The sequence below is a fragment of the Cebidichthys violaceus genome, unplaced genomic scaffold, assembly GCF_023349555.1.
Source record: "Cebidichthys violaceus isolate CVI_PGR_0920_01 unplaced genomic scaffold, fCebVio1.0.p SCAF_65, whole genome shotgun sequence".
In the NCBI taxonomy this organism is placed as follows: Eukaryota; Metazoa; Chordata; class Actinopteri; order Perciformes; family Stichaeidae; genus Cebidichthys; species Cebidichthys violaceus.
This window is the reverse complement of record NW_027176872.1, coordinates 694,635-715,685: the sequence shown is the minus strand read 5'-3', so window position 1 is coordinate 715,685 and position 21,051 is coordinate 694,635. Positions and strand designations below refer to the sequence as shown.

Genomic DNA, 21,051 nt, shown 5'->3' with positions numbered 1-21,051 from the left:
CAAGAGAACTACGAGTCACCAGTCATAAGTGCATCTCTTTTTTTAAACAAGCAGGTAAGAGCATAAACCAGAGCAAAAGTACAGTGCAGAAACAAAGTATTACGAATACAATAAGTGCAACAAACTAATATGAATACAATAAGTGCTAAGTGGAAGACTCAGGGTACTTCTTGAAGAGGTGGGTTTTCAGCCTGCACCGAAAGATGGGCAGCGACTCTGCTGTCCTGACGTCAGTGAGGAGTTCATTCCACCACTGTGGGGCCAGGACAGAAAACAGCCGTGACCGGGTCGATCGACCTGAGCGACGGGGCAACCATTCGCCCTGAGGCAGCAGAGATAAGTGGTCGGGCGGGGGTGTAAGGCTTGACCATGGCCTGGAGATAAGAAGGATCTGTTCCTTCCACTGCCCTGTAGGATAGCACCAGAGTCTTAAACTGGATGCGAGCTCTTACAGGGAGCCAGTGTAGAGAACGGAGAAAGGAAGTTGTGTGGGAGAACTTGGCGTGATTGAACACCAGACGAGCTGCAGCTTTCTGGACAAGCTCCAGAGGTCTGATGGCCGACGCCGGAGCTCCGGCAAGTAGTGAGTTGCAGTAGTCAAGGCGGGAGATGACAAGAGCCTGGATGAGAACCTGCGTCGTCTCGTCAGTGAGGAAGGGGTGAATCCTCCTGATGTTGTAGAGCAGGAATCTGCAGGAGCGTGTAACCAATGCAATGTTTGCTGAGAACGACAGTTGGTCGTCCAGGGTCACACCCAGATTCCTCGCAGTCCGAGTGGGCATCACCACGGTATCATCAATGGTGATGGACAGGTCTCGGTGCGGGCAGCCCTTCCCCGGGAGGAACAGTAGCTCGGTTTCGTCCAGGTTGAGCTTCAGGTGGTGTGTCGTCATCCACTTCAAGATGTCAGCCAAGCATGCAGCGATGCGTGTCTCCACTTGAGTGTCACCGGGGGGAATGACAAGACCAGCTGGGTGTCATCGGCATAACAATGGTAAGAGAAGTCATGCGAGCGAAAAACAGAACCCAGAGATGTTGTGTAGAGCAAGAAGAGACACACAGTTGTGACTTTAAAACAAACAGCAGTCCATCCCATTTATACAATGAGTTTAGGTTGGACAATAAGACAGACGCAGTAACCCTCGGAATCAGTTACATGACATTTGCCAGTTTCTGTTGTTCATAAGACGGTAACACTTTACATTTGAATTTGGTAGTACGTAGCTACAATAACTTTTTAAGTTCACACAAATGTTACGTTTTTGTCAACAATGATTTGGGCTGTTTTTTGTTGAATTGGGCTGGAAACTGGCATTCTGATCTGGCAACACTGTTACCGGGTACTTTACAAAAGAAGGATTGAGCCTCATGGATGGAGTTCTTTAGAAAAAACACTTTCTCTTCGGCATGACAGCTAACAGCCAGAAAGAGGAGCAAGCATCATAGCAACAGCCTTGAGAGTGACACATTGACTGGGTGCATTGTTTTCTGTATTTACATTTGATTAGGTAATAATGAATGCGACAGAACACTCATTATTACTCATTTGTATTATTCTTGTTTTTATTAAATATGTCCTTGTTAATATGTGATTAAAAACATTTTGATGTCCTTCATCTTAATGAAGAATATTAAATTTAACTTTCAATTAAAATTTTTAATTATTTCAAACATTTAACAACAACAGTGCGAACCTTATAAATGTATTACAGTGATTCAAATTAACTAACTTAACTGATAACAGAACATTCCATTTTCTCTATTACTAACATTACCTTGTTACTGTAGAGGGTCGAAAGAAACATTTGTTAGTATCGTGCCAACTCCTGACAGTTTAACCTGATTTGCTTCTACACTGAAAAACTCTGACACCGCCAACTTCAGGATGTGTTTAACTATTAGATAATAGATATTAGATAATCTGTCAAAAGATCATGACTATGTCACATGAAACAATAAACGCAACAAAAAAAATGACCACATGACTACATTTGGCTAGGTGTGGGTTTGACAATCCCACCGTGACGCCTCCTCCTTTTGTGCAGCTGTTATAACAGGGCAATTATCTCTTATCATCCATGTAATACTGACACTGTTGCCAGCCCACACTATTATATATGTAACATAACTAAAGGATTAGCTAATGACCCAGTGTACACAAGCAGTAGCGTTAACCATCTCCACCTTTAGTACATGTTAGTTTTACAGGCAGTCGACTCACGCAATGCACTTAACATAAAGGAAACCGCTTTTTGAAACAGGAGAGAGGTCATAGAAGGAACGCAGGCAGGGCCAGAGATTCACAGGGGGACATTTTGGTGTTAGTCGGGTGAAATTACATGTCTGTTGCCGTGGTAATTAATTTAATGAGGTATGTGATTGACAGAGAAGTTAAAAAACTGACCCCTGAATCTTGAATACAAAGTGCACCTGCCGGTGAAAATGCTTTCAGAGAAGACATTATCCTGTTCCTGCTAAAATACTTGAGTCATTTAATTTTATTAATGTCATTGAAGGTGAGTTATCTACAATATGTGACGATACATTCCCTTAAGCAGAGCAAAGGCCTAGTCCAAAAGCAGAGAGGTCGAAGCCTAGAGTGCAATAACAGACATAAGAAATACAACAAGGTCAATTCTTGTGTTAGCGGTCAAGTACGGTTACTTTTGCATCTTATTATCATATCATCTATAATGAAGACTAATAAAGAAGTGATTATTTCGACTTTTGTGTTAAAAAAAGAGTTTGAGCTTGAAATAGAATGCATGAAATTCTATGTCATCTTTGTATAACTGATGTGTATGTTATAAAATAAGCACTGCAAGTCAACAAGAGAGGACAGAGGATGGGAGGATTTGAGGACGAGGGACTAGCGTGACAGCTTGACAATTTGAAGACATGACTTTTGTTGTCTGAGTGACACGATCAAACCCATCACATCTGACCTCGGCTGCTCCCAAGCTTACCATTATTCCAATAACCAGCCCACACAACAAACACAAGCACACCAATATTCAATATGCTTTTCTTTCAAGCAGAACTGAACGGTGGCGTGTGATTGTTTCTCTCTATATGTCACTATCTCTGCCCCACACTCCCACTTAGTATATAAATGTCCCTCCATCCTTCCCAGGGAAACACTCTCAAGGGCTGCTGCAGGTACAGTATGGATGCCTCTGGTGATAATAGTGGTGGTTGGGGTATTTCAACAGGGGATTACAGTATGACATTGGAATTTGGCTCATTTACTGAGAATCTTTAGGTTTATGAAGTAAATGTTTATAGTATATGAAGTAATAGAGTCCCCAGAAACTATGATTGTGGGTGATAAAATTCAGTTCATCACTTTGCTAGTTTCTCAACAAACAAAAAGAAATGGTTGTTAAGCTTTGACGTTTTTAAGGTTCAAAGCTTTGTCGTAAAAGCATGGAAACGATTATTATTTCTCCATTATTTTGACTACACAGTGCAGTTTTTGTTAGTACTTTTTTGGGTGACATCACTTCACGCTTCATGAATTGAATTTAAAGCTGCAGGGCAATTCAGTTCAATTCATTTTTCTTAAATGAAGTACTTTATTTTAAGATGCACATTTTTCAAACCTTTCTTTTATGTGATTTAATTGTCTTAACCTTATTTTACTTGAAATGAGAGAAGAACATTCATTTATTATTAGATTATGTATTATTTATAATTCATCCAGTTCAATTTGAAAACTGACAATAAATATTGTTGAGATACAGTATTATTCAATTGAACTTTCTTTATTTGATTTGACAGCAGTTGTTGACTACATACAGATGTTAATACAACTATTCAAATATACTAGATCATAGCGCAAATTAGACATTACTGTAATGTTCTGGACCTTTGCATGAGGAAAGTCTCTCTAACTGGACCTCGTTGAATTGGACATGAGCATCTGAAAATGGAATCGTGAGCATTCTTTATAATTTTTTTTCTTTGTCTTTGGATGTTTTGTGAAATGTTTCAGGATGTATTTGCAGTATTCTAGACCTGGCATGTATTCTTTTGCAGTACCCTGTAAAACAATGAGGGCTGGGTACAGTTGTATTAAAGTATTTGATCATGTGATGTGATTTACAATGCATGTAATTGGTTGGTTTGTTTCCTGGACCACTGAACAAGTACCGTAAAAGCTAGAAAAGTCAGTTAAAATAGAAGCGTTCCGTCAAAATGTAATAATTCTCAATTTTCTATCGGTTGTAGGTCCAGGTCCAGATGCTACGGTGTCTGGGTCCGGACTCAGACCGCGGTCCGCCTATTAGTGACCCCTGTTGTAGACCCTTCTGTCTGCTTCTCTCTCTGAACGAAACTTCTTCAGTGCGTGCAGTTAGTGACAGTGTGGGCTCCATGGTAGCTTTGACAGCATGTTGAAAGTAGATGCTAACATCAATCTGATTCTTCTAGCGTGATATTGAAATGCTTCTGGACCATGTTTACTGTAGTCCATTACAGCAGTCTAGGGACCTGCTTTATGCAAAATAAATTTAATTGAATTATATCTGCCTCTATTAGCATACTCAGTGCTTGAGTCCTCATTATGTAATATTATTTGTTTTGGTTTAAAACATTTTACCATTGTATATGTCTCTCTTTCTCCATCAGCTATGGAAATAAAGCCTCTCTCGGTGTGTTTGGCTGTCTGTGCGGCACTCTTGGCAGGTATTACAGTAGGGAGGCTGGCAATATTAAGGCTCGCTCTTTAGTCATGCATTATTTAATTAATGCAAAATCTCTTCTCTTCTCTCTTCTCCAGTATGTCATGGTTGTTCTACAGGAAAGGAGTTCATCACCACATTTCTTCCTAACTTCCAGGAGACTCATCAAAAAGATCACAAGCTCCACGTGGTTCTGACTGCTCAGGGCTCTGAAGCCAATGTTCACATACAGGTTAGAACTATGTTAATTCAAGGAAGGGCAAGAAGAGCCAGTCTGTTTTAATGAGACTCATGAATGTTTAACCAATCCAGACCCATTGATCTGCAGGTAGCTTCATTGAAGTTCGACAAACAGCTGACACTCTCTGCAGGTGAAAGCCACTGGGTTTCTCTACCATCTGGAGCCGAGCTGCAGAAGCAATTTGTCACTGCCAACTCAGCGGTTCGAATCTCATCTAGTGCTGCGATCTCTGTGGTCTCTTTTAATCGTCGCTTTGCCACGGGAGATGGCACGGTGGTTTCCCCACTCGAAGAGCTGGGTACTGACTACATTGTGTTCACACCCAATGCCAAGGGGTGCATGGACAGTCTATTTGCTATCGTTAATGGCAAAAACCAGAACAAGATCACCATCACACCTAATGCCAATGCTAGGCTAAGAGGCAAGATTATTTGGCGTCGTGGGAAGGCGGTGACCATTAACCTGGCACCCTACGCATCCTACCTTGTACGAGGTAGGACAACTTTGACAGGCATGCGGATCCGGTCCGAGCAGCCTGTAGCTGTCTTAGCAGGCCACCAGTGTCTGACGATGGGTTCGAAGTGCGAACATGTGTATGAACAGCTCCCCGCTGTGGCAAACCTGGGTAAAGAATACATGGTACCCACGACCAGCAGCTGTAAGGCCACCAACTTTGCAATGATAGTAGCGGTTGAAGACAAAACCGAGTTGACACTGCCCAGTGCCCGACGCTCAAGGAAACAGTTGAGTTCAATATTAATCATTGTAATATACTTTTGAAGCTACAGCCAAGGCTATTATTGTCTGTCTTTCTGTCCACCTTTCCATCCAACACTGTCTCTTAAAAAATGACGTTCCCATACAACTAAACTGCATTCCTAATCAAATTTTGAGGGAAATGTATTTAATCCTGATTACAGTCCCAGCTTTTTAACTTTAACACTTAGTTATTAATGTTTTTAATTAAGACAAAACGTTTCAGAAAACTACTAAGCGACTTGGTTATGTTTAAGCAACAAAACTAGGTTAGGTTTAGTAAAATATCATGGTTTGGCTTAAAATGAGTAAGCTGTGGACGTAAATTGAAATAAGTCAACATTGACTTTTTGTTTTACAAGGGGACACAAACTGCAGCCTCCTGGGTGCGAGTCCTGTGTTGATCCATCTATCAGTTCCACGCCAACCTCCTTTCTGTGAAGACTTGTGTCAACTATGATTGGAAACGTATATTTGATATGTCAAACAGACACAGAATTCAGAAGAACATACCTGTCCCTTAAAACACAATTGCTTGTAGGCCTATGTGTTGCCAAAATGGTGACGGTTTTTAGCTTTCGTTTTGTCTGTTTTGTCTGTGTATCATGCTATCATTCAATTATTTCATTCAAAGTGGAAAAAAAAACGTGTTAGAATCCTTTTTTGGGGGTTTGGTGGGCTTTAAAAAAAGAAAAATTACAGCGTCTTTTCTTGTTATTGTCTTTTCATGGGTGGATGGAGTCTCTCAGTTCTCATGAAGATGGTTCAGTTGTTAATCACTTCATCTTAAAATTGTCTGTGGTTTGGTCAGTACATATTTGACCACCTATTATCACAGGATCAAAATGCCATAGTTGGGTCAACTCCATGACAACTGAGCAAACTTCATCCACTGATGAAGGTCACAGCAAAATTTCCAGTAAGTGGACCTTTAATGTTTGTCAAACAAATACTGGCCAATCATAGTGTACCATTACAGAGCTTGATTAAGTGTTGCAATATATATATATATATATATATATATGTATATATATATATATATATATATATATATATATATATATATATATATATATATATATATATATTTATTTATTTATTTATTTATTTATTTTTTCATTTATTATTATTATTTTTTTTAAATATAGAATCAACTCAGGCCAGGCCATCGGGAGTTCTCCCACTGCTCCCGATGGACATTCTGGCCCTGTCAGTGAGTGCAGTTAGTGACAGTGTGGGCTCCATGGTAGCTCTGACAGCTTGACGGAGCAGCAGTGCATGGTCAGGCTTAGCAAAGGGTCAATTATTTAATATGTTCCATCTTGTACTGGCTATATTATAAGAGGCATATCAATATGTTATCAATGTTTTTCCTCGGTTCAAACATTTTAACTACACTTATTTAACAAAGTAAACATATCTCCAACAACAGGAAGACGATGAGGCTGAGGACAGCTGGGCTCGCCATCCTCAGACTGCCCTCAAAACAGCCAATGGTTGTCAAGAGCAACAAGAAAGTTATGGTGCTGCTTATCAGCAACAACAGACCATATGACCCTTTTCTAATAACGCTGACCCCTACTTCCAAGCTTGCCACCAATTGGGCTGTGGAGACAATGGATGGACTTCAAAGCACTATTGCTATTCTGTCAGAGACGGAGGGGGCCGGCAGTGTGAAGGTGTGTGTGAAGAAGGGACAGTGCCACTCACCTAAGTGGAGCATGCTCCTGTCGGATAAGCAGTGGGTGTGGTCCAACTTTCCAGTGGGGACAATGCAGAGTCATGTGACTGTGGAAGGGGACGCCCGTATGGCAGTCTACGCCTACGGCGGTAGTATAAGGAATGGATATGGCATTGCTGGAGTTTGTTCTGAAGGTACACACATTTAGCTCTCTTTACACACACACACACACACACACACACACACACACACGCACGCATAAAACGGAAGAAGTATAGGACCACATTGACATTTTGTTTGGACTTAAGTGTTTAAAGTCAGAATTCAGAGAATAAAGTTAGAATTCTGAGTTCAAAGAAGACTAAAAACTAAACTCAGAAATCAAATACACTTTTCACATGTTGAACTAATATTCTTCCGTACAGTTTATTTATGGCTGAAAGTGAAAAGATATAGTTATACATTTAATAATGACACAATAACACATATCTGCTTTGGTGTTGCATGTATTTCTATATGAGGTGTTTGTATTTCCTACAGACACCCTCCCTCCTCCACCTCCCACGGATCCCTGTGAACAGGTGAAATGTCGTGTGAAGGAACGGTGTGTGAAAGGAGAATGCGTCCATGTTTCTACGGCAACCTGCCGTGCAGTCGGTGACCCCCACTACCTGACATTTGATGGCCGACGCTATGACTTCCAGGTAGGGTTGGGACGGCTTTACCAATCATCACCAGCTATTCACTATAGAGTGAATAGAGTCTCTATTTTAACTTGTTACATTCTATTGAGGCCGACAGGGACCAGCTCTCATGAACCAAACTTCAACGAGGAGTATCCACATAAAATGTGGCGTAACTCATCTTTGAAAACGCCGCTGTAGAAGCAATGTTCCTTAACTAGCAAACAAAAGCACAACTGAATTAGGCTTCTAAAGTGTCATGTAGGAGTAGGACAATGTACAGTGAGCTGATTTATAGGCCAGTAGATGGGAGTGCTGCTAAAGCACACACCACACCTAGAAACCAACCAGTTGTAGTACGGCATGAAATTACAAACAATACGATGGCCGACGCCACAATACACATCACCGTGTATATGTATATCTGTGGTGCAGTTTTTGTATGCACACACATACATCTGTGCCAACACTATGCTCAAAGCTTTTCTTAGCTTAATTTTCAGGTGATTATGAGAATGATTAAGGCCGCATTCACACCAGCCTTGTTTAGTCAACGTTGAACCAAACCCCGGAGCGTTTACCACTTTGGTGCGTTTTTTTTTTATTGGTGTGAACGACAGACTCAAACTCTGGTGCGGAACAAACAACCACTCTCTGGTCCGCATCGGCGGGTGGTCATGGACCCCTGTCCAAGTGAACTCTGAATATCCGCTGTGAACACCATGTTAACCAATCACAGCAAGCGTACCATTTATTTATTATTAATGTCATTACATTGGATAAAAAGGTTTTCCTTTTCCTGTTTTGGTGACTGCTGAACTAGTAGCCTATTTTCGTCTGTGCTACCAGTGTTGTGGAAGTTAGTCAGGAAGTGTAATAACATACTGACCTGTCACGAGTTCACATCATCGTAACATAAGCATACCTTGCACAAAAAAACGAATTAGTTCTGGTAACGCGACATTACTTAAATCAATAACTGTAATACAATATCTTTTTTGTAAATTGTAATGTCTTACACTACTCGTTACTTGGGAATAATATTACAGTGCCCAACACTGTTTACTAACTGAATGTGATGAATATACTGTTTCTCAGACCACAAATGAGACAATAGTTGGCTAACTAGCGCATCCCCGAGGTCCCGCTGCCTCACTCTCCACTGCTAGGAGACCACTTCGATGGTAGTGAAGCCACTCATTTAGAGGGATCCCTGCCGCTGGCCACCAAACAGCTCATTTTCTGTAACCTGCGTAGCACAAAAGCATGGTGGAATTAGCAAGCTAGCTAACAAGCTAAGCACTAAATGGGTAAAATGTAACATCTTTGCTTCAACCACAAACCCCTGTCACAGCATAGGAAAGCACATCACACACATCAAGGCAACTGTTGAGCCATACCAGGAGAAGACATCTCCATCACATGACATTTGTTAAGAATTTCTGAACTGTTTGAGTTTTGCCTTTGCGAACGCAAACCATACCAGCTGGAAAATTTTAAGAATGTATCATCATTGCATTGGCACGATTTAGGAACCGGACTTTAATGTCATGTCATAGCGATACATTGCCTAATCGGACATGCCTCAAAACTTCATACCGTGTGGAGCCTTTTTTAAACCGTGTGACATTCAAAGAACCTTCAAGATCGCTGTTACTGCATAGAGCAAATTGCCTTTAATCGGCACTACATCAGGTTTTGTTTTCTAAAAAGTCGCCCTTTTTTCTTTGTGATATGGAGTGCCAACATTTTTTATAATTGGACTTTGCTTCAGTTGGCCAATCACATTCATCTTTTCTTTCAGGGTACCTGCACTTACATTATGACAGCAGTTGCAAAAACGGCATCTGACCTTCTGCCTTTCACTGTGACGACCACGAACAACCACCGAGGTAACCGTCGAGTTTCATACGTGAGGACCGTAACTGTCAGTGTTCACGAGCAGACCATTATCATCGGCAGTCAAAGAGGACAAGTACAGGTAACAGATCTGCTGGCATCTACTGTAACAAGCAGTGAATGTAATAATCAATGTTCAAATATTAAGGCAATCTTCATGAGAGTAACAAACTATACTACATATTCATACAAAACAACCTTATTAGTCAGATGTTTCACATTTAAGGGTAAGTTCATTAGTAGAGTTCTGCTCAGTCAGATTATTGAATATGTGTCCAGCAAAAGACTTTCATCAGCATTTTAGAACATCTGGCTCGAGAAATTTTAGATGATGAAAAGGGAACAGCTCAAACAAAATGCTTTTGTTTTAATAATAATTTCTTATTGCAATTTTAAACACACAAAGTCAATGGGATTCTACAGAGAGCTGAAGTCCAGCCACCCTCCGAACTAGCCTCTGTTTCATTTGCTACACAATCCTTTACTTGTTTTGGGGACAGTTCACCCTAAAATTAAAAATACATATTGTTACTCTTACTTGTAATGCTATTCATCAATCTAGATACTTTTCATGCGACTTTCCTAGTTTTGAAGATATTGGCCCTAGTGATGTCTGCCTTCTCTTCTCTTTTCAACTTTGTGCATATGCAGTGTTACAGACAGTTTGTTCTAATCAGTGTTTTGTTATTACCTTCAGGTGAATGGAGAACTTCAGTACTTGCCTCTCAGTTTGTTGGACGGCAAGGTCTCTGTAAAGCAGAGTGGAATCTACGCTGTACTCACCACTGACTTTGGCCTGACTGTAAAAAATGACTGGAACATGAGGCTATACATCACAGTGCCATCTTCCTACTATCAACACCTCGGAGGCCTCTGTGGAAACTACAATGGAGACAGGAGCGATGACCTGCCTGAACCAAAAGGTGAGGACGGGGACATAAAAGGATAATACTGTAGGAGGCGAGATGGTTGGGTGCAAAGAATTGCCTAATGTGGCCGAAATGTAATTGCCAATATCTAATAGAGGTGGAAAGTACTCTTTCTTCCGAAAAGTGTTGAATTGGTGAACAGTGCCAGGTAGCATGGAGGGAGTGATGGAGGGAGCTGCATCAAGAGACTCTGGCTGACATGATAGACTGTAGATAAAAAGGGGAAGTAGTCACTGGGACGTCATTCATTGGTTTGTGGACTGGAACCTCAGGTTTGCCATTTTGCCTGTCGCAATCTTGGTTTTTGGCCATCGCAATCTGGAATTTTGAATGCGCCAACTTGGTTTTTGGCCATCAACCACTTGGTTTTTGGCCTCGTCATCTTGGATTTTTGTCATTCATGGTTTTTTGCTGCATCAACTTGTTTTTTGGTTACCGCCATCTTGTTTTTTTGCAACCAAAATTGACACAAGAAGGTGGGGCTGAGTACAACTGAACACTAAATAAGGCGTATTTATGTTACAATTAGATTTCGTAAACTGAAACACACTGAAAGGGTTAAAGTTCAAGGATAAAAACTCGCACAGCTCCCAGACTGGACAACGCAGACCTGTCAATCACAAGGTAGCCACGCCTTACTTTAATTTAAATGAGAATATCTCTACTCAATGAACATCATGCCTCCCTGATGGCGTTATTAGTTGTAACCTCCATATGAGTGCAGTGCAGCGCCGGCCATGAGCTAGCCAGTGGGGCAAGTTCATTTGCACTAACATGCACTAACATGCATTAACAGCACAGCATGCTTATGTTTGATGTTATATTAATGTTCTGAATATCACATAGCAAACCTTTAAAAGAAGTTATGCCAAAATAATTTAGATCCAAAGTTTTGAGTTTGGCTGAACGCCAGTCATTAAATTGCTCACTCACCCGTCCAAGTCCAAATTTGTATTTATTTACATGCTTTTCTGCATATTGCTTTCTGTTCTCTTGCAGGCTCCAGTCTCTCTGCTGTGCTGAAGATGATCCAGAAGTGGAAGACCGATACGTCCGATCTGTTCTGTAATGATAACTGTGCCGGTCACTGTCCCACTTGTTCAAAAGAGCAGCAGGCCCACTTCAGCCGTCCCAATCTCTGTGGGATTCTGACAAAGTCAAATGGGCCATTTTCAGCCTGCCACAATAAGGTCGACCCCTCTACGTACCTGGAGAACTGTGTCTACGATGTCTGTGTCACTAAAGGTGAGCCAATATTTAAAGATGTTTTCGGGGCAGAATGCACTAAAAATATGACATAAAAAATCTGGAGACAATGCAAATTGTTTGAAGCCATGCTGTCATGAGTTCCTGTGATATCAATGTGTCTGTGTGTTTGTCCAGGTGCCAAACAGGTTCTCTGTGATAACCTGAAGAGTTATGCTGATGCCTGCCAGTCAGAGGAAGTGAAAATCGACCCTAATTGGAGAATGGTTACCAAATGCTGTAAGTTGCCAAGCTAAATATTTTTCCTTTGAAGAGTTATAATTTATCATGAACCATTCAGTGAGGTTCTGGCGGAGTGTGGCAGTAGAAAGCTACAGCAAAAGGAGTGAGTGACTGCACGTTGCCTATATGGATGAAAGAAGGAATGGAGATTAAAATTTTGATGTGGCGTCATAAATACACTTAATGTTAACCTAAATGTTAACATGGCACACAGATTTAAAAAGGATGGTGACCCCTGTCTTACATCCGTCAGCCCCCAGACAATCTAATATTTACCTCAAGACATTATCTGAAAATATTGAAGTATGACACCTATACAGAAAGTTATATTTTCTTTACCTGAGGTTGGTGTTGGAGGAAATGGGGTCTTTCAAATCTTAAGTGGTCACCTAAAGGGCTTTTGTGTCGCAATAATAATGTTTTTTCCCACCTCCTCCAGCCATGCTGATGTACAAACTAGATTATGGAAACACAAACTACAGGTCACTGAAAATCTGTTAAACTAACATATTGACATTGTTAAATAATTGTAAGGTGGGTTGGGTTATTGGTTTAGACAGAGTATTGGTTCTCACTGATAAGAACAATGATCTCCAACACCCCCCCCCCCCCCCCCCCCCCCCCAGTCCCTTCTTGCCCCAAAGGTAGCCATTATGAGGCGTGTGGTTCCGCCTGCCCTGCCTCCTGCACATCCCCTGACACCGAGAAGCTGTGCAAAGGCCCCTGTGTGGAGGGGTGCCAGTGTAATGAAGGATGGGTGCAAAGTGGAGACAGGTAACAAAGTTATTTAATATTTGGTGGATTCTATGCATAAATAACAACAATTTGCCAGGTTATGTTAAGCTATTCAATATTCATACCAAGGCCAATATTCATTGGTTTGAGTAGTTTTGAGTTTGCTGTCCCATGATCACGCATTGATTAACCAAAACAGCTGAAAACAGCCTTTCCAAAAGAAACAGGCTCTTTGTGATCTTGACATAACCTAAAATGTCTTCTAGTTCTTTGGAAACCAGCCAGCAGAAGGCTACTGCTCAAAAAGTGATGTTTTGAGATCATGATTCTGAGCCTGTAGAAATGGAGTGTGTTACACCGCCCCGGCCTCCCAAAAATGACGCTCACATACAACTTAATTGCATTGTCAATTGCAGTTTGAAGGAAATGTATTTTCTCCCTGATTACGTTTGTTTTAAACATATCACAAATGCATTTCTAACAACACAGGACTTAGCTTAAATAACCTAACAAACTTACTTATTTTAAGTCAAACCGTGTAATTTTACTGAACCTAACCAAGTAGTTGTGATGTGCTTTGTGTTGTTCACAACGTTAACCATACGTTTAAAAAACGCAAAAGTGTGCAGAAAATAACGCCCATGTGACGTTTCAAGGACTCTGGGTGTTAATGCGTCACAATAAAACATCTTTTGTTAGTCTACTCAGGAGAACAACCTGCCTGATGTCAACAATAACATTTCAGCAAAAATATACCTGAAATATTTGTGGACATCAAGTGAAGTGTGCTAGCAGCACTAAGCCATAGAAGACAAGAACACAGGCAAGGTTTCATGTGTATGTACTGTTTATTTAATAATTGTGTGTGTTTGTTTCAGATGTGTTCCTCTGCGTACCTGTGGATGTCAGTATCAGGGCAGATATTACCCATCAGCCACCACTTTCTGGGGTGATAACACCTGCACCACCAAGTGTAAATGCCATAAAGGGAAAGCCAAGGTTGGTGTGTGTGTGTGTGTGTGTGTGTGTGTGTGTGTGTGTGTGTGTGTGTATGTGTGTGTGTGTGTGTGTGTGTCCGTTACTCAAGACCCCTGTGCCATCACAATTATTGTGTGCTGTTCTTGTTTTCGTCTCTTTCACTGTGATCTGATATTCTGTTATCTCATTCTGCTGAAGTGCAAACCAGTCACCTGTAGGAAAACTGAGCACTGTGCCATAAAGGGCGGTGTCCGGGACTGCTACCCAGCATCCCACGCGACATGCCAGGGCTCCGGAGACCCCCACTACCGCAACTTTGATGGACGCCGGTTTGATTTCCAGGGCACTTGCACCTACACCCTGTCTCAACTCACCAAGGGATCAGACCAGGACCTGGAGCCGTTCCAAGTGCTGGTCCAAAATGAGAACAGAGGCCGCAACAAGGCTGTGGCCTACACCAAGTCCGTCTCTCTCATTGTATTTGGTAACATCACTGTCAGCATGAGTCGGGCTAGTGTGGGAGAAATGCTGGTAAGATTGGTCTGTCTACAGTACTTACCCCTAGTCTTCCTCACCAATCCCTCTATAGTGTAGTTACAGTAGACTACTGCCGTATGGGACAAAGTATTTTAAATTTTAAATTTGAGGATTTTGCTAATTTTTAACAATGAGTTAGCAGTCAGTAGTTGATGACATGGCTGTGGTTCCCGTGTTGAGTTGGGGGTGCGGGGGCAACCTAAGAACCCAACAAAAAAAGAATTTAATATGTTCTTCATCTGGAACGAGTCATTTCTGCGCCGTAAATGTTAGCTAAAGCAAAGCACATTTTAAAAGAACAATCACAGAGTGTATCTATTGCCTCCACACAGCTCTCAACATGGTAACAGCTCAGCCAGCAGCTAAGGGTGCTAACGGAGCAAGTAGTGGCGTGGTGTAGGTTTATAGGTTGACATGGGCAACCAAACCCAACAAAAAATCATTGGTGCTTCCGAAATCGCACAGCATGCAGTAGATACTATGTGTATGTAACATTCAACATTCTTTTGTGTGAATAAACAGCTAGTTTGTATCTTTTGGGACACTGAGCTGTAATTATAACATCACTTCCAGAGAGCCTCCTTGCCAGTTGTAGCCGCGTTACCATGGTAACCCATGCCAACCTCCCGTAACCAAACCATGATTTGTGAGGTCTGAACTAATTTCAAATTAATCCTAGCAAAGGGAGATTTTATGCTTACACTCAACCGCTGTTGTCTGTTGCGAACGTTTTCTTCATTACCGCATTGCATTGTGGGATATGTGTAGTTTCCATTATTGGCATTCTGTAATATTTTACTGGATGTAGTATGCAATTCACATACTATTGGTTTCCATGCTAAGATTCTGGACGGATTAGTAAACAACATGTTAATATGGAATTTCAGACACAGCACATGTACATTTTCATGTTCTTAATCAATAACTAGTAATTTCTGGGCTGTAAATATTATCTAAAGCAGGGGTGTCAAACAAATTTTCACTCTGAGCCACATCAGCATTATGGTTGCCCTCAAAGGGCCAGTTGTAACTGTAAGACTGTATACATGTAACTACTGTTATATATATATATATATATATATATATATATATATATATATATATATATATATATATATATATATATATATATAATTATTCTGTACATGTGTACCTCAGGTGAACAGTCGGTCAGTGAACTTGCCTTACTCCACTGAAGACGGCAAGCTCTCCTTGTTCCGGCGTGGCTACTTCGGCTTTGTTAGGACATATTTTGGTTTGACGCTCAGGTTCAACTGGAAAAGCCACGTCAGCTTGACTCTACCCAGTTCATACTCTTCTGCTACAGGCGGTAAGTTGGGGGGTTGTTTGGTTAACTCAAATATGTTTCAGCAATCAACATGTGACGGCAGCACTTTGGTTATAAAGCAAACAAGGCAATGTCGTTCCGATTGAGCCGATTCATACGGTTACGCAGGAAATACGGTTTATGGCAGTTTATGGCAGCAGTTTAATCACTGGGGCCTGTATTAAGAAGCCCAGGGTAGATCACCATGGCAACCGGGTTGAGTCAGGATGGAAACCTATGCTGCATGGCTAACCTGTTAACCTGCTTCAAGAGGACCAGGTCAAAAACTGTCAACATACTAAATACTGCCTACTGAAGGCATTTACATGCGTATTCTATCAGTGCATCTCAGGCCGCTATGTGGCGATTGTTGGAAATAAAAGTATACCTGTACACTCTGACAGCTTCCTACTCTTAACTATTCTAAATGCTCTAACTGTGACTGCTGTGGTTGTTGCTTGTTTCTCTGTGTCAGGCTTGTGTGGAAATTACAATGGAAACCCTGACGATGACTTACTGAAACCTGATGGCAGCCAGGCTAAAAACGTGAACGCCTTCGGAGACAGCTGGAAGGTGAGAATGGGGAACTTTGTGAGAACAATTGACCTGAGAAACATACACAGGTGAAAACAGTTAGAAGCAGAAAGCGGGCACAGTTGTACACATTGTGTGTGCGGCTCCATCTCCAGCTCAATACAGCAGCTCCAATAGTGTCTGCACATCTGGTGGACAGCTGGGAAGGAGAACAAAGTCACTCCTCAGTAATCTAACCGCCTCTTGCTAATAGCCTACCAATTCCTACCAATTAATAAAAGAAGAAAGACATCTCATCATAAAAACACATCCGGCCACATAGATTGACAGACATTGTCAAAACAGACTTGGAAAATGGGAGCCTATCCTCTAAATATCAAACAGTATCTTTATGTTGTTATTAATAACACTGTTGAATAACACTTTTGCATGTCTTTGAACCAGGCAGGAGGAGACTTTGGCTGCACTAGTGACTGTCCTGGTGGTAAATGTCCGGAGTGTGAGCCTGTGATGATACAACGTTACCAACAGCCACCCTACTGTGGCATCATCGCCGACAAACTGGGACCGTTTGGGTAGGTACTGCATGCTGCTGGGCTAGGCAATAAACAATTTATACTTATGCTTAGTATTTAAGAAAAACTAGATGAGGCCAGGTATGATTAATGTCCAGTGGAAAAAAATCCAGGATCGTTAAACATGTACAGTATATTTCTTTGTTTATTAAATGGTGTCTATACAGACTGTGCCCTTCTCCGTCTCTGCCCACACAGAAAGTGTCACAGTAAAATGGACCACTCCTCCTTCCTCAAAGACTGTGTTTTTGATATGTGCGTGTATCGAGGCCACGCCTCCGCCCTATGCAACAGCCTATCAGCTTTCAGCACCTCTTGTCAGGATGTGGGAGCGGAAGTGGGGAGCTGGAGAACTGAACAACTTTGTCGTAAGACAAGCACACACTCACCCACAGTCTCTGTGAAAATCAAGAACTACACTGCTCCTCCATCCATCCAAGAGTAACTTGTTCGGAATTCAGACTATGCACTAACTTGGCAACCTCACAATACGGAATTTTGGGGTGTTGCCTGCAGTCTCTGGGCCCTACTGAGGTTGATAAAGACAAATCTCTTTAATGTAGATGTACATCTACAAATAAGTGTATTAGGGCCATTGTAGGTAAAAAGGGACATGAAAGACGATGTATATGACCTTCAGTCAGAGAGGACAAACTCTTTATTTTATCCGATTATCTGGAAGACTGGAAGCACGACACCCCCTGTCGTGCTTCCAGTCTGGACTGGATGCAGGCTGATTTTTTTTTAACTGATTCTGCGAGAGGTGGCAAACAAGCATACTTCCCTAAATGTCACTGAAATGTTCTCGGTTAGTGAGTGGTTATCCAAAAGTCCCAATGAGGTCCCATGCATGTTTGTAATGTTTGTGAGGAGCATAATCGCATCAACTTCATCCTGATTGACTTGTGCGTCTCTCTACCAGCTCCATCGTGTGGCGCGAACAGTCACTACGAGATGTGTGCCCCCCCCTGTCAGCTGACCTGCAGCGGCCCGACACCCCTAGTGGACTGTGACGAGAACACGCTCTGCACAGAAGGCTGCGTGTGTGACGACGGATTCATGCTGAGCCACGACAAGTGTGTACCTCTAGCAGAGTGCGGCTGTCAGTATGAAGGACAGTATTATCAAAATGGACAGGTACTACAGCTGCAACAGTGTCAAACGAAGCTCCACAGCTTCTGTTTTTAACACCGTTACTTCTTCTTCTGCCACCACTGTTACTACCGCTGATATGTTTGGTTGGCTCTCTGCTCTTTTTCTCAGGTGTTCTATCCGGAAGAGTCATGTGACACCCGTTGCGTTTGTTCAGACGGTGGACAAGTACAGTGTGATCTGAAATTCCACTGTTCAGCCAATGAGATGTGTGTTGTGAAAGGGGGCGCGGCCTCCTGTTCACCCAGGAGCGTTGGTTCCTGCTCTGTGAGCGGGGGCAGGATCATCAGGTCCTTTGACGGACAGGTAAAGGACATTTACACTTACACAATGTGTCTAATCTATTTGATCTTTTTCAAAAAATAAGCTTATTGCAGATATATATATCAGTATTTAGGCTGATCTCATTCACTGTTCGTACTTATACTTACAAAAAGTAATGCACTGTAATTCATACACAAACCATGTAATCATGAGCAAGAATGTACAGGGCTGCCGAAGAATAAAGAGTGACAAAGTCCGCAGATGGGAAGATTGGAGGGGTGGGCAGGTCAAACAATCTCAGGATGTTCACCAATGAGACCACTGATGGTGTCCCATGTGAAACCAAGTCCACAATGACTTATTTTACCCTACTTTTTTCAAACAACTTAAAGACGTAACTAATACATAAGTTATGAAACAAACTTAGTTATTTTACATAACAAACATACTTATTTAAACACAAACCATAATCTTTCCCTAAACCATAACCAAGTAGTTTTGTAGCCTAAACAGGTTTTGCATTGATTGCTCGAGTTGCTGAACATTCATACACTCGAAGAACGAAAAATAACTTTCAAATTGTCATATGAGGATACGTTGCATTATTAGAGTATTCGATTTTAATCAAGTGGCAACCCCAATAACTGCAGGTGTAAGTATGTCAATGTTTTTACAGCAATGTATCAAATGCCAATGTGAAAGGTGTCGCGAACATCCACAGACAGATTATAAAACGGAAATGTCAATGACACAATCTGAACTAATAAACTATGTCCAGAGACTGCTCTCAGGAACCGATAGGTCACTTAATGGTTGAACTCTCAATTTACCATGTGTCTGGACAGTGTCAGATAAGACTCGGGGTCAATCTTGACTACATGGTTTTATGACCCAACCTTTATGGTTTACCTGAGGAGCAGAAAGACACAGAGACACATCCAATTGTACTTCGACTTAAAGAAACTGAGTTTTGACGCAACATGTAGCTTAACTGATATGTTATGCCCAGCTAACATATGTTTACTAATAGGAAGCGTTCCTTGACATATGGGTTTTGAACTTCCTGTTGACCTCTCTCCTTTCTACTGACTTTCAGCTCACTGTTTAGCTGTCTGACCCTAAACTTTGCCTTTTTGATTCACTCTCACCGCTCTCATAGCGTCGACAATCACTGTGCAAGTTCTGACATAACCTTGAATATCTTCTGTTTCATCCTCTAGGCTTATCCTCTGTGGGGAAACTGTTTGTTCAACTTGGCAGAAGTGCAGGAGCAGGAAGGAGGGATGGAAGCCTTCTCTGTGTTTGTACGGCAGCAAACCAGTAAGGATGGCGAAGTCTCCCGCAGTTTGGAGCTCAAGGTTTACGACATGGAAATCACTATGGAGACCGGGGTTGTTTGGGAAATCAAGGTATGACTGACCAGTATTAGAACACACTGTCCAGCAATATGCCATGGTACTACACTTGTCTCAACCTCATCTGGTAACTTTGTGAACACAATGTTCTGGCCTTAATGGAAACATAGCTAAGTCTCATTCATTTTATAGTCCATTTGGTTGAAATGTAGATCTTTCTAAGGATGCAGTATCTCCTGAAGTGGGACAGAGCTAATGTGATGAAATAATTTGTACCCCCGATGTCTCAGGTCGATGACGTCAGAGCCTCCCTTCCTGTGTCACTGGCTGACGGACAAGTGCGAGCACATCAAAATGGCATCAACATCATCATTGAAACTGACTTTGATCTGAAGCTGACTTACGACAGTGTTGCGGGAGTGTTCCTACAAATCCCGTCCACCTATGGCGGCTTGCCACGTGGTCTCTGCGGCAACTATAACGGTGAGCCGACTGACGACCTGACATTAACAGCAGGCAAGAAGCCAGCAGACACATCAGCAGCCTGGGTCGTAACGACGGACAACACTACTTGTGACACGGGCTGTGGTGCCGCTTCCTGCCCTGGGCCAGATGAACAGAAGGGCCCAGAAGCTGAAAAGGCCTGTAACATCATCAAAGCCCAGCAGGGCCCATTTGCAGGTTGCCACGCAACAGTGAAGCCAACCCCCGATTACGATGCTTGTGTCAGGCAAGGAAATATCTCTTATGTCAGAGTGTACACATTACAAGGGCATTACACACCAGGGGCATTTTTTCATGCGATTAATTCACTTCAATATAATTTTTTGTTTTAGTTTTTCACACAGGGCACAAATATTATGCGACGAAAAAGTGGCCATTTTCTTCCAGAGCAAGGTTTTTTTCTGAGCTTTCCCACTGCAAATAAAGGCATCAACCAATCACGTTGTGTGGTACTGACACATCCAAAACATACACTATAGTGTACAACAACACAGAGGCTCCGTAATTCAAAACAAGACGGTAAACTTTACATCTCCCATAAAACTTGATCAAAGTCAGTTTCAGGCAACGCAGACCAGCTCCTTCTATACCTTTCACAATAAAAGCCCTCGACACATACAACTGTTTCCCAGGGGGAACTAAAATTCCCTCCGAGCTTTTTTCGCTAAAAGAAACCTCAATAAAATAGCCTAGAGTAACATACGGTTATACAACAATTTAGCTCAGACAGA

The 21,051-nt window shown here is 41.8% G+C and overlaps 1 protein-coding gene and 2 long non-coding RNA genes across 3 annotated transcripts in view; all 3 read left to right on the top strand.

The window, feature by feature from the left end:
* The first annotated feature begins 4,626 nt into the window (after positions 1-4,626).
* LOC137890501 (uncharacterized) lies at positions 4,627-5,142 on the top strand. The gene is made up of 3 exons (XR_011105291.1): positions 4,627-4,686; positions 4,781-4,914; positions 5,011-5,142. It is a non-coding gene; the product is annotated as an uncharacterized lncRNA (long non-coding RNA).
* A 2,340-nt stretch (positions 5,143-7,482) lies between these two features.
* On the top strand, positions 7,483-10,665 carry LOC137890502 (uncharacterized). Its single transcript, XR_011105292.1, has 4 exons — positions 7,483-7,554; positions 7,901-8,064; positions 9,848-10,024; positions 10,640-10,665. It is a non-coding gene; the product is annotated as an uncharacterized lncRNA (long non-coding RNA).
* A 21-nt stretch (positions 10,666-10,686) lies between these two features.
* LOC137890478 (IgGFc-binding protein-like) overlaps positions 10,687-21,051 on the top strand; it is a 23,541-nt gene continuing 13,176 nt past the window's right edge. The window contains exons 1-14 of the mRNA XM_068734565.1: positions 10,687-10,865; positions 11,871-12,116; positions 12,255-12,356; positions 12,986-13,133; positions 13,973-14,093; positions 14,271-14,603; positions 15,768-15,939; positions 16,412-16,509; positions 16,915-17,045; positions 17,244-17,413; positions 17,968-18,182; positions 18,309-18,503; positions 19,682-19,870; positions 20,107-20,546. Of these exons, the coding sequence (XP_068590666.1) occupies positions 10,763-10,865; positions 11,871-12,116; positions 12,255-12,356; positions 12,986-13,133; positions 13,973-14,093; positions 14,271-14,603; positions 15,768-15,939; positions 16,412-16,509; positions 16,915-17,045; positions 17,244-17,413; positions 17,968-18,182; positions 18,309-18,503; positions 19,682-19,870; positions 20,107-20,546 (2,663 nt within the window). The 5' untranslated portion in view covers positions 10,687-10,762. The remainder of the gene's footprint in view (positions 10,866-11,870; positions 12,117-12,254; positions 12,357-12,985; positions 13,134-13,972; positions 14,094-14,270; positions 14,604-15,767; positions 15,940-16,411; positions 16,510-16,914; positions 17,046-17,243; positions 17,414-17,967; positions 18,183-18,308; positions 18,504-19,681; positions 19,871-20,106; positions 20,547-21,051) is intronic.